Source organism: Corythoichthys intestinalis, chromosome 12 (genome assembly GCF_030265065.1).
Source record: "Corythoichthys intestinalis isolate RoL2023-P3 chromosome 12, ASM3026506v1, whole genome shotgun sequence".
NCBI classification, from domain to species: Eukaryota; Metazoa; Chordata; class Actinopteri; order Syngnathiformes; family Syngnathidae; genus Corythoichthys; species Corythoichthys intestinalis.
The window spans coordinates 24,385,569-24,401,383 of NC_080406.1; the positions used below are offsets into that span (position 1 = coordinate 24,385,569).

General features: G+C 38.7%; 1 protein-coding gene across 2 annotated transcripts in view; it reads left to right on the top strand.

The window, feature by feature from the left end:
- myo3b (myosin IIIB) overlaps window positions 1-15,815 on the top strand; it is a 266,663-nt gene that overhangs the window by 133,492 nt on the left and 117,356 nt on the right. For both annotated transcript variants that reach the window (XM_057851974.1, XM_057851973.1), the window contains 3 exons: window positions 3,711-3,807; window positions 11,655-11,688; window positions 12,572-12,683. In XM_057851974.1, coding sequence (XP_057707957.1) covers window positions 3,711-3,807; window positions 11,655-11,688; window positions 12,572-12,683 — 243 coding nt within the window. The remainder of the gene's footprint in view (window positions 1-3,710; window positions 3,808-11,654; window positions 11,689-12,571; window positions 12,684-15,815) is intronic.

The window sequence follows — 15,815 nt, forward strand, 5'->3', positions numbered from 1 at the left end:
AAATGCGACGGTAACTTAACAAATACAATTAAGTGATAGTTATGAGGTAAATATTCATGACTTTTTTACAGACACCACTTTTTCATTGTGACGTAATTTGTTCAAAAGGTGAATAATTTTTAAAGTCTTTTTTTTTGGGGGGGGGACAAAATATTAGACATCAATTAATTATTCTAAGCTAAAAATGACATTTTGTACGATAAATATAATTAATTACCTTCGTTTTATGGCTGGGTTGAAACAAAAGCGGTTGTGTGACGTCTGTAAACGGGGGTTTCCAGGGTAAAATGGATAAATTGAAAATAGTTCGGGGGCTTAATGCGCCATTAATCTGCTATGGCAGCATATAGACATATTGTTCTGTCAAACACAACAGTTGTTTTGGCTTAAAATACATCAGTTTCTTTTAAAGAGGAGTGCAAGAGCAGAAACTGCTTTTTCAGTCTTGTCTGTGTTTTCCGCCATATATATTTTTTCTTACCATGGATAATATTCTTCTTGTGGATCATGTTTTCCATGATCATCTGTGATTATTAGAAAGTTGTCAGGTGCTGTTTTATTTTCTTTGTGCATTTGATCATTGGCAGCCCTTTTCAAAGCAGAGTTCTCAATCTCTTTGGAACATATTGCTTTATCTTTCAAGATATAGATATATACATTTCATTTATTCACGTAAATATATATCTGTTCATTTCACTTCGTTGCACATAGCCATTCTTTATTATCATTACTGTGTGTTTATCCGAACGCCTGGTAACAGGACAAAGATTCTTGCTCTAGATTAGTCTGATAAGGCTTTCCACTGTTTTTTTTTTATCTAAGGGGTTGGTGCTAGGCTACCGCTTGAGAAATAGACCAATATAAACGCTACGAACTTGAAGGTCGAGGCAGATCGAGATTGACATCAGTCCCGGACCGGCCGGCTGGCTTTGCACTTTTCTTTCCTCACTAAATGTAAAATCGGTACTTTCTTTTTGTTCCTGAGTTGTATGTCGTCATCTCCTGTTCGTTAAGAGAATAAAATAACCTGTAAAAAGAAAAAAAATGACTTTATGTTCCCCTTCAACCCACAGAATATGGTCTTCTGAGACAATTAAAGCATCACGTTTTCTGAAAAGAAACAAAAGTATTCTCTTCTTACACCACATACAGTACATGTATAAAAGTATGGCCGTAGTTCTTTTTTGTTCCCTTTTGCTTTTGAGTCTTTTTTTTGTTATATTGATATGTCCTGTTTCAATTGTTTTAGTTTATAACTGCCTTGATGTTGTGAGTTTTATGTATCATGTATCTGTCTTTTTGGATTTTCATGTCATGTAAAGCACTTTGAATTACCTTGCGTTGAATTGTGCCATACTAATAAATTTGCCTCGCCTTTGCAAATCAGAATTTGACCATGGGTTGGCTTAACCAAAAACACTCGTTTCTGCCTTCCCACCCTAATCTAATTTAAACAAAATAATTTTGAGTTATTAATAAATAAAAGGCCTTTATCGTCATTGGACAGAGATTTAAGATTTATACCTAGAGAAACATTGCTTAAATTTGAATCAGTGGCGCTTTTTTTTTTTTTTTTTAACATGATGTTCGTCATTAACTCTGTCATCATTTCTCACACTCGCATCTTCTGCTGGTAATGGCAATGAAGAGCTTGAAGTTTATTTCTTAAAAAAAAAAAAAAAAAAGTTCAATGTCTGTCAGACTGCTTCTTGTTGCAAAGTGAATTGAGTTTCTGGCCACCATCTTGTGCTCTTATCTCGCAAATCAAAGCAAATCGTCGACCAAATCACGTCTTTTATTTATTTCGATCGATACATGGCCCCATTCAGTGTTTCCTTTACACAGATCAGTCGTCCTGGTCCCTTTGCAGAAAAACAGCCCCAAAGCATGATCTTTCCACCCCCATGCTTCACAGTGGGTATGGTGGAATTCAGTATTCTTTTTCCTCCAAACACGAGAACCTGTGTTTCTACCAGAAAGTTCTATTTTGGTTTCATCTGACCATAACACATTCTCCCAGTCCGCTTCTGGATCATCCAAATGCTCTCTAGTGAACCGCAGACGGGCCTGGACGTGTACTTTCTTCAGCAGGGGGACACGTCTGGCAGTGCAGGATTTGAATCCCTGGCAGCGCATTGTGTTACTGATAGTAGCCTTTGTTATTGTGGTACGTGCTTTCTGTAGGTCATTCAGTAAGTCCCCCCGTGTGGTTCTGGGATTTTTGCTCACCGTTCTTGTTATCATTTTGACGCCACTGGGTGAGGAGGGAGTTGAAAGTCCGTGTTACCCAACAACAGCCCCAAAACATCACTGCTCTAGAGGAGATCTGCATGGAGGAATGGGCCAAAATACCAGCAACAGAGTGTGAAAAGCTTGTGAAGAGTTACAGAAAACGTTTGGCCTCCGTTATTGCCATCACAGGGTACATAACAAAGTATTGAGATTAACTTTTGGTATTGACCAAATACTTATTTTCCACCATGATTTGCAAATAGATTATTTAAAAATCAAACAATGTGTTTTTCTGGGTTTTTTTCCCCCACATTCTGTCTCTCATGGTTGAGGTTTACCCAGGTTGGCAATTACATTAGTGGTTGACTAAATACTTATTTGCCCCACTGTATATCTCAAATGATTAAATATTAAAGCCCCTTTTGATGTTTTCGTTTTTATACAATTTGTAAATTAGTTTAACGACCAAGTCACCATTGTTTTTGACATCGTAGGGCGGTGACATCACTGGGTTATGCTGCCAGGGTTCCAGAGTATGACTCTAGCGACATAAACATGTCATCTGTTCAGCCCTTTCAATTTGAACCCAAGAGGAACGTTAATGAGTATGACAACACTGTTGATATTTCACAAAACCAGCAGCAAAAGCAAAATGAACTGGAAAGACGGGATGAGACGAGACGAGAGCATGACAAAACTGGTGTTCTGCCAAAATGTGCTACACCGGCGAAACTAAGACGCAAATTTGAAACCCAAAGTACTACCGTGCCCTTTCAGCTTGTTTTGTTTAGATGCATACAGACAGAATATACTAAAGATGCCTTTAAAAAATACTTAAACGTAGTAATATCAAATAAGGGTGGTTTAAATGTGTTATGTGACTAATGTGGTCAACAGATCAACAATCTGCTTTAGAGCTACCACAAAAAAACACTTAAAAGTATGAGAGGGAAACACATGCAGAAAATATTTTGAGGCAATGAAAAGGTAATAAAAGACTCAATAAAAACACAAATAAGTACTCGCAGCTTTTAACCCATGTGCGCATGTGTTGGACGTCTCGCTGCTCCAAGGAGTTGCAGAACACCGGTAGTGTTTGTCTAGTGACAGTGACAAACTACGTCATCACCCCGAGCGTCCATTGCGCGCATACAACATAGCACCCTCCTTAGGTCAAAATATGTACTAAATATTATAAACTTTTAAATCACTGGCAATATTTTATGTGTTTCTCACAATATATTTTAGTCGTTAGCTCATTGGTTCCCTTTAAATACTAGATAGACAAAACTCTATTTGCCATGCACATTTCAATTCAGATTGTTGGCTGAACAATGTCCAAGTGGTCCTGACATCCTTATATTTTTTTCCCCCTCACTCAATTTCTGGAGTGATTTTTTTTTTTAAGGTTAAGTTTTGAACACCAAAGAGGTTTTATGTTCACGTGATCACGTATCTGAATTTCATCTCCATTGCAGCTTACAGGGGCCATCGAGTGCGTAAGGACTGCGGACCTCAGAGGCACAGATGTAACCCCGAGGCTGACGGGAAGACCACCAAGGAGGGCCATATGGGGTGAGCCTTCACATCCTCTCCTTGAGGCTTTCGCTTCTTTCGTATTTACGCCGTGCCAAACAATAAGACTCTTAGTGTCGCGTTAGAGAGGGCGTATATGGAGCAAGAACTACTTTCACTGCCTCTCATTTCTTACTAATCCGCTGTTGTTTCAAGCACATCAGAACGCTCCTCCCCTCGCTCCTCCTCTTGCACTTTTTCAAACGCGATAACTATCTTTCCAGCAGCCGCAAATAGGTCTTTAAGCGCTGCTCTGTTCTCCAGATGTACGTCTCCGAGTCTTTGTATTTATCCGTTTGCAGGCCATTCATTCAAGAAGTCAGACCAAGCATTCATAGTAGATGTGACTTTCCAACTTTTACCACCATATGCACAAATGACACCAGTTGATAGTTGATAAAAATAAATCCAAGAAAAAAAGTGTTTTTCTGTATGGAGGAAAAGAAAGAAATTTTCATGTGTTCACAATTCACACTTAAAACCTTGTTAGACTTTTGGCCAACTCTGAACATCTCCTAAATTGTGAATTTACACATCTGAAAGTGTTATGCAGCTTGCATCCTTCAACCAAGCGGAGGCTCATTGGGGATTTTTCTCTGCGTGTTTACAATCATATTCCTTGGTGAGAAATACTTCAAACCTCCACTTAATAATTCTGTTTAATCAGCACTGGAATCTCTCCATATAGATTTACTTTGACATGATCTGGCCCGTTTTCCTCCTGCAGGGAGCTTGATTCTCACCTTACACGCTGTTCTTTTGCATTTGCATACACATTCACTGGCCATGACATTAGGTACACCTGTACAACAGCTAACAGAGCTGGGTAGGAATGCACAATATTCACTCTTTCATATTTGATAAGTATTTGGGGGATGATTTGTACCTGTCAGAGTAGTTTAACCCTTTAACACCTAAGCCTATTTTGGCTGAATTTGCATGCCTTTGATGTTGCCTTTATATTTCAAAGAAAAATTTGTTCACAATGGCCAAGTTGGGTCCCTTTTTTCAGGACATTTTGAACTTCATTTCCAAACTGATGTTTTCTTCACTGACCAATTATAATCCACATTTTGGACCCAAAAAACACAAAACAATGCCAAATTTTTTTGGGGGGGGGGATTTGTAATGTTGATGTCCCACTGACAACCAAACATGCTCGACCAGCCATTTTGAAGCTTGATAATATTTATTGAACTTGTTAGGATAAACATTCAATCGAAAAAAATAAGATTGAATAGTTTTATGTTTGACATTGATAATATTTATTCAACTTGTTAGGATAAACATTCAATCGAAAAAAATAAGATTGAATAGTTTTATGTTTGACAACTCAACACAAACAGCAGGTATGGTCATAGGCGTTTTTGGCCTTTACACATACTATGGTCAAAACAGGTTATATACAGTGCAAAATAGTGAGAAAAAAAATTATATATATCATTTAACACAAAAAGGTTTTGGAGGATACCTCTTTGTGAAATTAGGTATTGTGCCCATCACCTTATCAAAGGTATATATGTACATGCAATCAAGCTTCTCGAACACACATCTATATAAAAATTGAAACGATTCATACTGAAGACAAAAAAAAAAATAAAAAAAAAATGCAGTAACAAAAGTATTTTCAAAAATATTGACAAGTAGTTCAGTTCAATTCAATTTTTTCAGGCATGCAACCCAATAAAGTTTTTTTTATTCATTTATTTTTTAATTATTATTATTATTAATGTTATTATTATAATATATATATATATATTTTTGCGCACTCAATAAAGTTTGTTCTTGAACAGGTCACTGAGCTGCGTCACACACGTCACACACGTCACACACGTCACACAGCCTACTCTTCCGCCGTTTGCGCGCTGCTGTCACTTCTATTCGCCGAGACGCCGACTCATCCGAGGAAAATAACGACAAATACAGCTCATCCTCTTCTTTGAGTTAATGAAATAATGCATTAGCTTGCGCTAAATTTAGTGTTCGATTCATTCTGCACGTTTTAAAGTCGCTCGCTCAATCCAACCGGCCGTTGCTTGCATCGCATGCCTCCCTTTCCTTAGTTGGCGCCTCGCTCGGCAATTTATTATTTTCACATTAGGTTCGTCCTTCTTGACATCTCAACGGCTTTTGGGATATGTAGTCTTTTGTGCTGCTTTCGGTTTTGAAAAAGGACAAGAAATTATAGAAATATGGAGATAGACACATGGTCCATGCAGCGTTTTAATGCATATTTATGAGTGCAATAAAACTATAAAACTCAAATGACATTATCTATTTTACTTGGTCGATTGACTTCAAATAAAAACTGGTGTGGACATCAACCTCCGTACTCTCAAATGAGAGCAACCGGCGGCACGTGCGTGACAAGGCTTCAAAGATGATATGCGTAAACGTGTCGCAAGCGACACGTTCGGTGTTAAAGGGTTAAGGTACAGCGGTACCTCTACAGAGGAATTTCATTCGTTCCAGGACCTTGTTTGTAAGTCGAAATGGTCGTATGTCGAGTGGGATTTTCCCATAAGGATACGTTATAATTCCATTCATTTGTTCCACAGCCCGAAAACCTACACAAAATCCTTACTAAATACTGCTGGTACTATTAAATTTGGCAAGTACACATAGCAAAACAAATAAATTATAAATACAAATTGGAATAGTAATGTAATAATAATAATAATAATAATAATAATATTAATAAAAAATTCCTATAATAATCTAACGAATCAGGTTCAAATATGGCGGATGTGTTTTGGGCGCTAAACCTGAATGCACCGTGTGGCTGACGTGACAGTGAGATGCAGTAGAGATTTGACTTTTTCCTTTAATGTTCTGTTGTTCTTAGCGTCAGCTGCGGCGGACAGTAGGCGTGTTGCGTTGTACACGTTCTGAAATAAATGATTAAAAACCTGACGAAGCTGGCAATTTCTCTGGCAATGTTACAATAATAATTGTTTAACTTATAAAGACGATGGTCGAAGAAGGACCGTCGAGATCGTAGACATTCTACAGCTGTATTGTCATGGCAGTTCACGGACACTCACACCACGCTCATACATAGACTTCATAATGTATCGATGTGACACATTCGCCATTCACTGCGTTACGCCTTCATTTATTAGCAGTTGGTCACATGCAGGATTTAGGTTGAAAAAGTACGAAAGCTGTACCGCATACAAACAGGAAGGATTGTCTCAGGAGTGATTTGTTTGAGGATTCAAGGTAATTATTATTTTTTTTGTACCATACATGCATTTTGAAACGTGAAAAAAATCAATGGGATAAATTAGCCGCTACAGCATTGGCATTATACTTCGCAATATTTACATAAAATAATTGCTACCTGCATGGTTTTTTTGGCTTTTAACCAAGAATCGAAAATCTTTTACATCCATATCTTTAAAGAATTCACGGATTCAAGCATTTGTTTACAAGAATTTTCAATGAAAAAAGCTCTTTGTCTGTGTTTCCACTCGGTGAGCTTTGACGGAGAAAGGCCCCCTATGAATTGGCCCCATGTTAAGTCAACACATTATGAAGTCTCTGGCTCATATTTTACTATCATTTCTAGCTTCATTTCAATGGTGTCACCTTTTTCCTTTTTTCACGACCTGCACTAACCTTCTTGAGACCCAAATTGATTTCTCTCACAAGAAAATCCGCCGTGCGTCCGTCTTGCGGGAGAACAAAGAAACTGTGGCACTGTCATAAATCGTCGTATTTCGAGCATAATGTTGGATGTAGAAGCAAATGGCGAGTCAAATTTTATTTCTGATGTCGAAAAGATCGTATGTTGAAGCGATCATATGTAGGTACCACTATAAATTTTTTAAACTAAGCTGTACATCTGCATACAGAAAAACAAGGCAGATGAGCCACTAATGGTGGAGTCTTGTATTCAACTATACACACGGACGAGAGCTTTTCCGCTCTCCGAGTGAAGTGCGCTTGCTCACAAACCAAAAGCAAAAATTTCCAGTTTTACGATGCTCAGCGCGAAGTGCGCATCAATAACATGCTCACACAAGTGATAACAATTCCGGTTTTGTGACGCGTGTGTCAAATTAAAAGCATGTGATTCTTTATGTACTGTATGAATGAACTTTACTAACGCCGCTTGCTGTATTGGACCCCTTTAAGGGCCGGTTCCCGCCCTGGGGGCCGTCAGTTTGACACACCTGTTTTAATGTATTTTACTTAAGTACAATGGTCTGCTTTGCTTGTCACATCTACTTTTGAATCTGTTATAACATAAATACATATAGGGGGATAAATACAATAGAAAGTGAATGGATATTAGAATTATGTTTTAAAAAATGTGAAAAAGTTAAAAAAATATATTTTAAATATCCTTTCATTTTTTAAAAATTACACTTAAGACTTTACATATTGTAGGGTCTAAAGTAGGGTTGTCCGATATTGACTTTTGAACCATTAACCGATATCCTGATATTGTCCAACTTCAAAAATCTGATGCTGATATCAAACAGATACCAATATATACAATTATTATTATATAATAATAATAATAATATCAATATTGATAATTTTGAACCAGTTCATGGTGTACCCTGCCTTCTGCCCGTCGTTACCTGGGATAGGCTCCAGAACCCCCGCGACCCTTATGAGGATAAGCGGTTCAGAAGATGAATGAATGAATGAATAATAATGTTGTATTGTATTGCTTTTCTTAGTGACTATTTCTTTTTGGTGACACAGTAGTTATATGGAATGAGTTTATGAGTTAAATCATTTATTGTTCATTTAAGTTTTTGCACTATGAATGCAAATGGTCTGCTCACGTTAAAATCCCAAGCATCTTAGTTTGCAGACATCTAATAATCAATAAGCATAACTGCTGTGCTAAGCTGTGAACAGTCCTTGTACAAAGGCATAAGGCTTCTCCATTCAGTTTGAAGGCAACATGCATATTGGCCCGAAACCGATAATGAAAGAACAATACTGATATTATATTATATTATCTGATATCATAGACTGTCACTATCATTTGACGAGACACGGGGCTCCAGGCCGATCCCTAGGGGGCCTATTTTCAAAAATTTAAATTCAAATATTTTCAAAATCAAAGCCGCTAGCGACCTAAAACCAAAACAGGCACCTCTCTTAGGCATATATGAGTCTCCATGAGCAGCGACATTAAAAAATTAAAAGTCCTTCCCTAGTAAAATCCCGATTAATTTTTTTTGTATACAAATATAACAAAACTTAAAATGGCTATAAAATTCTTAAATTTTACGCTAGATGCACACAAATCACCAAATGCAGAGATAATCACCCATATTTTCAGGATCAATAGCAATATCTAACATGGTATATGAGTTTTTGCTCGAAAGAGCCACTTAATTTTTTTTTTAATTTAGTGCAAGCTTTCAACAGCTCATAAATCACTCAATTTTCGCATCAGGATCTTGATACTTGAGGAAAGCATGCAGAATCATCTTAATTTTACTATAAAAAAAGGCAAAATTTGCATTTTTATATGTACAATCACGACTTATTTAGGTTGAATCCTGCTATTGTGTAGGGATGCAAAATCCAACATGACGGCCGTCACAAAACAAAGAGCTTTTTAAATTGAAAATTCTTATAAATGCTTAAAGAGTATACGACAGGAGAAAAAAAGTCTTAAATTGCGTTTTTATGTGAATTACAATCATATTTTGAGACGATTCGACTATATACAACAATTTAGCAAAGCGCAGATGACGAGAAATTAGTCTTTTAATTTGCCGGTTAGCCACGCCTACCATTATAGGGCTCTAGCGTCCCCAACAGGTGGATGACGTGAGCGGGAGACTGGGCTCATCGGTTTTACTATTCAGCCCATTGAGGGGGAATTATTCAGAACGAGGAAAACGCGACGAAGAGAGCCGCAAAATGTCATTGTTTCAGTTTCTCTACTCCAATATTTTTACAGGATATTCTTTTTATCCAAGATAGCTAAATAAATGGCTTGAGAAGGACCAGTCAGCCCGTCAAGGGAGAACTATTCACAATGAGGAAAACGCGACGAAGAGAGCTGCAAAATGTCATTGTTTCTGTCTCTTTACTTCAATATTTTTACAGATATTATATGTCATTTCCCTTCCCCGGCTTCGGAGAATGTAAACAAATCAAGAGGTGTGACAGCTAGCCGACATGCTAACCCGAACCGAGTGATGTTTCAAAGTCTTCGAAGCGGAAAATCACACATAACTAGCCCGGGTTATTTGACATGACGACTGGGTTGTCAACTGTCTTTGTGGATCGGCAAACCGCCCAGCAGAGAGCAATTTACAGTTCGTTCCCCGGAGGAGGGCGGCTGCAGTTGTTGTGCAGCTAATGTGCATGAGGAGAGCTTTTTATATACCTGTCAATGATCAAACTTAAGTAGTCCTTTATTTAAAGGAAGTTTGTAGTGTTTACTTTGTAATTGCTGTATTCGTATTTGACATAATACAAAACAAGATGTTTACTCACTTCCTCGTAAGTCCAATGGTCCCACAGTAGCAAGGGCTTGTTTTGGCCAATATCCACGGTGAATGAGAACCTTTTGAAACTCCAAAAAGGCGCACACGCCTCTCCCTCATAAAGCAAGATTATTCTGCAGTCGCTTGGCTGGCGTGATGCGAAAAATAAATGTATTAATCCGCAAAATCAGCTGAATCCTTAGTCCTCATACACAACAGTATGGCTGTTTAATGAAGATGACGCCTTCACCCGTACACGTCCCAGCGCCCTCCTCCTCAATGCAAGACCGAAGCCGGAAGTCACTCATTTTCATGTCGCGGGATTAAAAAAACTAAATAAATATAGCGATCACTTCCACACACATCCAAGCGGTCCATATCATTCAGGAGCATAAAATACGGTGTGTATTATAAAATAAACATGCTTTTTCGTGTCACATGCACTTTAAATTGCAAAATTTGTATAGATATAAATGTAAAACAGTTTAGATTCTTGGTTAAAAGCAAAAAACAGGCAGTTATTGTTCATTTTATGTAAATATTTCAAGCAAAAGTTACGGTATTGTGTAATCCAACATGGCGGCCATCATGAAAAAAAGAGCTTTTTAAGTTGAAAATCCTTGTAAATAAATGCTTAAATCGCAGAATTTCTATACATATGAACGAAAAACAAACTAGACTATTGGTTAAAAGTGAAAAACCGGACAGTAATCGTTCATTTTAAGTAAATATTTCAAGCTGAAGTTAGGCTAATTTTTTCCATTCATTTCATTGTATTCACAACGTTTCAAAGTGCATGTGTGGTGCGAAAAATATAATAATTACGTTGAATCCTCGACCGAATCCCTCTTGGGACAAAACCAACTCAACTTCTGCCTGGGTCCGGCCCCCTACGTTACGGCGTGGCGCAATGTCTGTGGGAGGCCTCTTGTCAACTGATGGTGTAGTCTATGTCGATATCATTTTAAAATGCTTTTATCGGACGATATTATTGCTACCCGATAATATTGGACAGCTCTAGTCTGGAGCATTGCCCCAATGGTAAACGGGGGGGGGGGGGGGGGGGGGGGGGGGTTATGTAATGTGGTTCCTCCACACATCTGTGCAATAAAGATATTGTTGAATCATTCGCTGGAATTGATGCCAATAGACATCTAATAAATTTGAACAGGGAGCCGCATTGAATGAGTTAAAGATACTGTAAAGATATACAGTCTACACAGTATATGTATTTTAATGGCTACGTTTTCACATATTTCCAGGCAGTGCTTCATAATCATAAACAATAGCATTTTTAAATCAAGATGCCTGAATACTCTGTTTTCCGATTTGCTCATTTCTGTTCTTGCCACTTAGAAATACTTCTTCCTTTCACAGGTCTCCGAACCTGAAGAGCCTACAGAAGGCAAACGTGAGTAAAGCAATATCTATCAAATGAGAAATTGCTTGACTTTAGCCCTCTACTTTTAGCCGTCTATCTCAAATAGCGCTCCTCTTTAAAGCTGCAGATTATTCCTTTGGAAATGTTTTGAGTCCTTGAGACAAAAAAAAAAAAAAAAAAAAAGCTCTGGCGCTTCAGCCTCCATCTCAGCGGAGAAGACAGGGTGGTACGGGAGCGAGAGAATCAAAAAGCTGGAAATTCACGGCTGAGAATAAATGCTCGCTCTCCCCCCGAGGTGATTTGTCTTTGCGCTCCTCTTTCTACAGATGTTAGAGCCCTTTTTTAGTAAAGACCTGGGGTTCTTTGGTAGCACTTTGATATCCTGCTCGGATTCAATATGTGAAATAGAAGAGCCACTCCGTGACTTGGAGCACATCACACTCTTTGAAGTCTGATCCAATTTTTGCTGCTCACCATTTGATGTTGAAAGGATGAAATGAGGGAAATGTACAGTTTTTGCCAGTAACTCTGCCGAGCATATGTAAGATTAAAAAAGCAAAATCCTTTGGAGGATGTACTTAGAAATGTTAAGCAGATTAATACTTTCCTATACCTTTTTTATTCATAGATCAAATTAAATATGAGAGGAAGTCCATGCGCTCTTATTTCCTCTACAATTAAGTCAGTGCGCGTCTGTTTGCAAGGAGGTATTTCAATTGCATTAGCATTTGATTAACATTGCAAAGCGCACTAATATGTGGCAGTTGTACACTACGCGTGCTAAATTGTAAATAACAAACGCGGCATATACTTGAGTAGATTTCGCAACTGGTTTCTGCTCGCGGCCCGTCACCACCCCGGGGCCCTCTTCTGACACGATTCCTTTGGGCGCGTTCACGCCTCCTCTTTCAAGGTCGGGCCCGACAGCCGAGACAGACACGTGAAAGACGCCAAGAGAGACAAAGACGGCGTGACGAAGCCTCGCGGGGAGACAGCCGGGCTGCGAGATGCGCAGTGTAAACAAGGTAAGCCTGCGCGCAATGCTGGCGGGTGCAGGTAATTACGCAGAAATCCCGCTTTAGTGGATAAAGTGCCATTTTTAATGCAGAGGTCCCTTTTTCCTCATTCTAATCCTCTGCTGCCAGTGTTTGTTGACAGCCAGAAGTATTGCAATAACTTGCTAAATATTCGAAGGCTCATCAAATTTCTCAAAATGTCCCTCAAAGTAGTGCTGAAATTAACTCATTGACTGCCATTGACAGTGACGGACGGAACCAGTGAGTTAAAATATTACACCTAACCCTGCTCTGTCATACATTAGTCTGTCCTGTCCTCCCTCTATCATTGTCAATTGCAGTGATCATTGACAATCTCAAGCCTCTCACAGTTCAAATGAACTGGACACCTCTTCCTTTCAATGGCAGCCAATTACCGTAATTTCTGGACTATTAGGCGCACCTGATTATAAGCCGCCACCCACCAAATTTGATAGGAAAACGGCATTCGTTCATAGATAAGCCGCACTGGACTATAAGCTGCAGCCGTCCTCACTGTTTTATGGGATATTTACAACAAAAGATGTTAACGGGGAACACTTTATTTGACAGTGTCATCATAAGACTGTAATAAGACCAATTGAACCACCATGAAGCTTTAAACCAATTGGCTGCAAAGCCTAATTGCTTCAAGAAGCTTCATTTGGCCATCAGTGCTCCCACCTGCCGTCAACACGGTTGTCGTCCAACATGCCCCCTAGCATGCGTTGCAGCGCTACAGATGTAAATAACAATCAAAATTCATGTTCTGCGCTAATTATTTCGTCAGTTACTGTTCCAAGTTGTTTCATTAATTGTTATAGTTAACTAGTTAGTTATTTGTGGATCACATTTGACAGTGGCCCCATAAGACTGTCATAAGACCATCAGAATTACGACATGACACTGCCATGAGCATTAGTAAATAAGTGGTAGTCTTATGATGCCTCTGTCAAATATAGTGTTACCTATTAACATAAAAAAATCAACAAATGAGCCGCACTGGACTATAAGCCGCAGGATTCAAAATGAGGGAAAAAAGTAGCGGTTTATGGTCCGAAAATTACGGTAGTTGAAATGTTGTACTCACCCTTCCCTGACATAGCATAGTCTTCCCTGTCCTCCCTCTTGAATGTCTATGGCTTCAATGGCACTGAAACATGATTATTCACTGTCAGTCAATGACTTAAAATACAAAACCCCTGATTTGTTGAACATGTTTGATTCACTTGCTGCCCCGGGCCATGAATTACATTAATTCCAGTGCCCGCGAGGCTGAGTGGGTGGCAGCGCAGTGGGACCACTGATTACGCCCTTCTACCCAGCCCACCACTAGGGGCAAAAGGGGCCCAACCCCTCATTAGTGTTATTAGAGGGCTACGAGGTAAGTGACGGAGGTGGAATAGCATTTACCCGCGCGGCTGGGAAGATTATGGGGATTAGACATGATAATGTAACACAGACGGGGCTCTCCGAGCGGGCCCGGGATTAGTGTCAGCGCACCACAGCAGGTCTGGGTTAGATAGCGGCTAATTCGTTAATGCTTCATACAGGTGACCCCCGCTCCCAGGCATCACTGCTACTCAAGTGTCTGATTTGGAATGTCAGAGTAATTACGGAAGGAGACATTTCAATGAATGCCACTTTGCTCAAACACGCGTTTGTAGGGAATCTGCAGCTTTTGGTTTTGACACAACACAAAGCCCTGATATCCCGACGGAGTTATGACATGCTTTTTGTGTTGGTGCCTCCATCAAGGAAGTTATGTTTAATTACACTTGGCTTGTTTGTTTACAGTAATGCTACGAAGCAAAGTTTGAGATTGTTGAAGAATTCAGTACCGTATTTTCTTATAGTATAATGATTAATCTATGAATTGCCAACTATTTTCCATACACAATTAATTATTTAGAGTGTTTATCTAAAAAAAATTCTAGATATTTTTTTGTGCCTACCAGTAAGTAGTTTATGATTTCTATAGACAAGTTTCGTGAGCGAAACATGGGCGGCGCCATCTTTGACATTTTCTGCTACGGACTTCCGGTTTAGACAAAACAACATGAAGTGCGGTTAAAGTAAGCAGTGTGTAGACAAGGTTAAAACTGCAAACTCAAACCAGAGGAACCCACGGAATCTCCAAAAATTGATTCTGTAGGACATAGATGAGGCTCCGGGACTTTCTGTGTTGTGCTTTTGTTGTTAACACTTTTTTAATCGTTCGTGGACAAAATTGTAACAGTCTGTGCAGCCTGTGTTAACATGAGGTGTAGATTGATACGCCAGCTACTTGAGTGACCAAAATGAGGCAACATTACAAATAGTATTACAGTTGCTGAATGCAAAAGGGCTGAAACGGATTTTGTTTTTACAAAGAAATACTACAAGGTATTTTTCATCTGGTTATATTATAGTTACGGGATTATGAACTCATCACACATGTACATATAAACACAAATAGTATATAATTGTTTTTTTATTGCAGATATTGATCGCAATAAAACTTTTGGACAACATGATTCCATTTATTGTTTTGCTTGAAACGATTGGTGCATGTGCAAAACGGGTCAATGAATCACAGTTTATAAAATTATTAGAAAAATATTGACAAAGGTGGAGCAAAAGTCGGGCCTTCCATCATCAAAGTAGAACACACATAGTCTCCATCCATATATTTTCATCAACGTATAGTCAGTGTTCTTGTGAGGCACATCAAGTTTTTTCCCCTTGCCTAACAATGTTTTCCACCTGTAAACAAACAAACAAAAACTTGTAAGATTTGCGTTTATGTATTTAGGGTAAAAAGCCTGGGTATGACTTGTACTAGATAAGTGTTTGTTTTCCATTTCTTTATCCTTGTATAACTAGATTTAGGAATGTTAATGATGTCTCAGCTGTGACGCAAAACGCAGAATTGTTGTCAAATTGAACATTAATTGTGTCATCCCATACAATATAATTTGGCCAAATTGCAAAATTGTCCTATATGCATGTGTGATACATTGGAAAGCTTAAAATCTAAATTTTCTGGGGGAAGAAAAAATATGAACAGGAGGACATTTACATTTTTTTATCCAACCACTGAACCCTAACTCGAGGCGAGAGCATGACAGAGCATAATAAAAG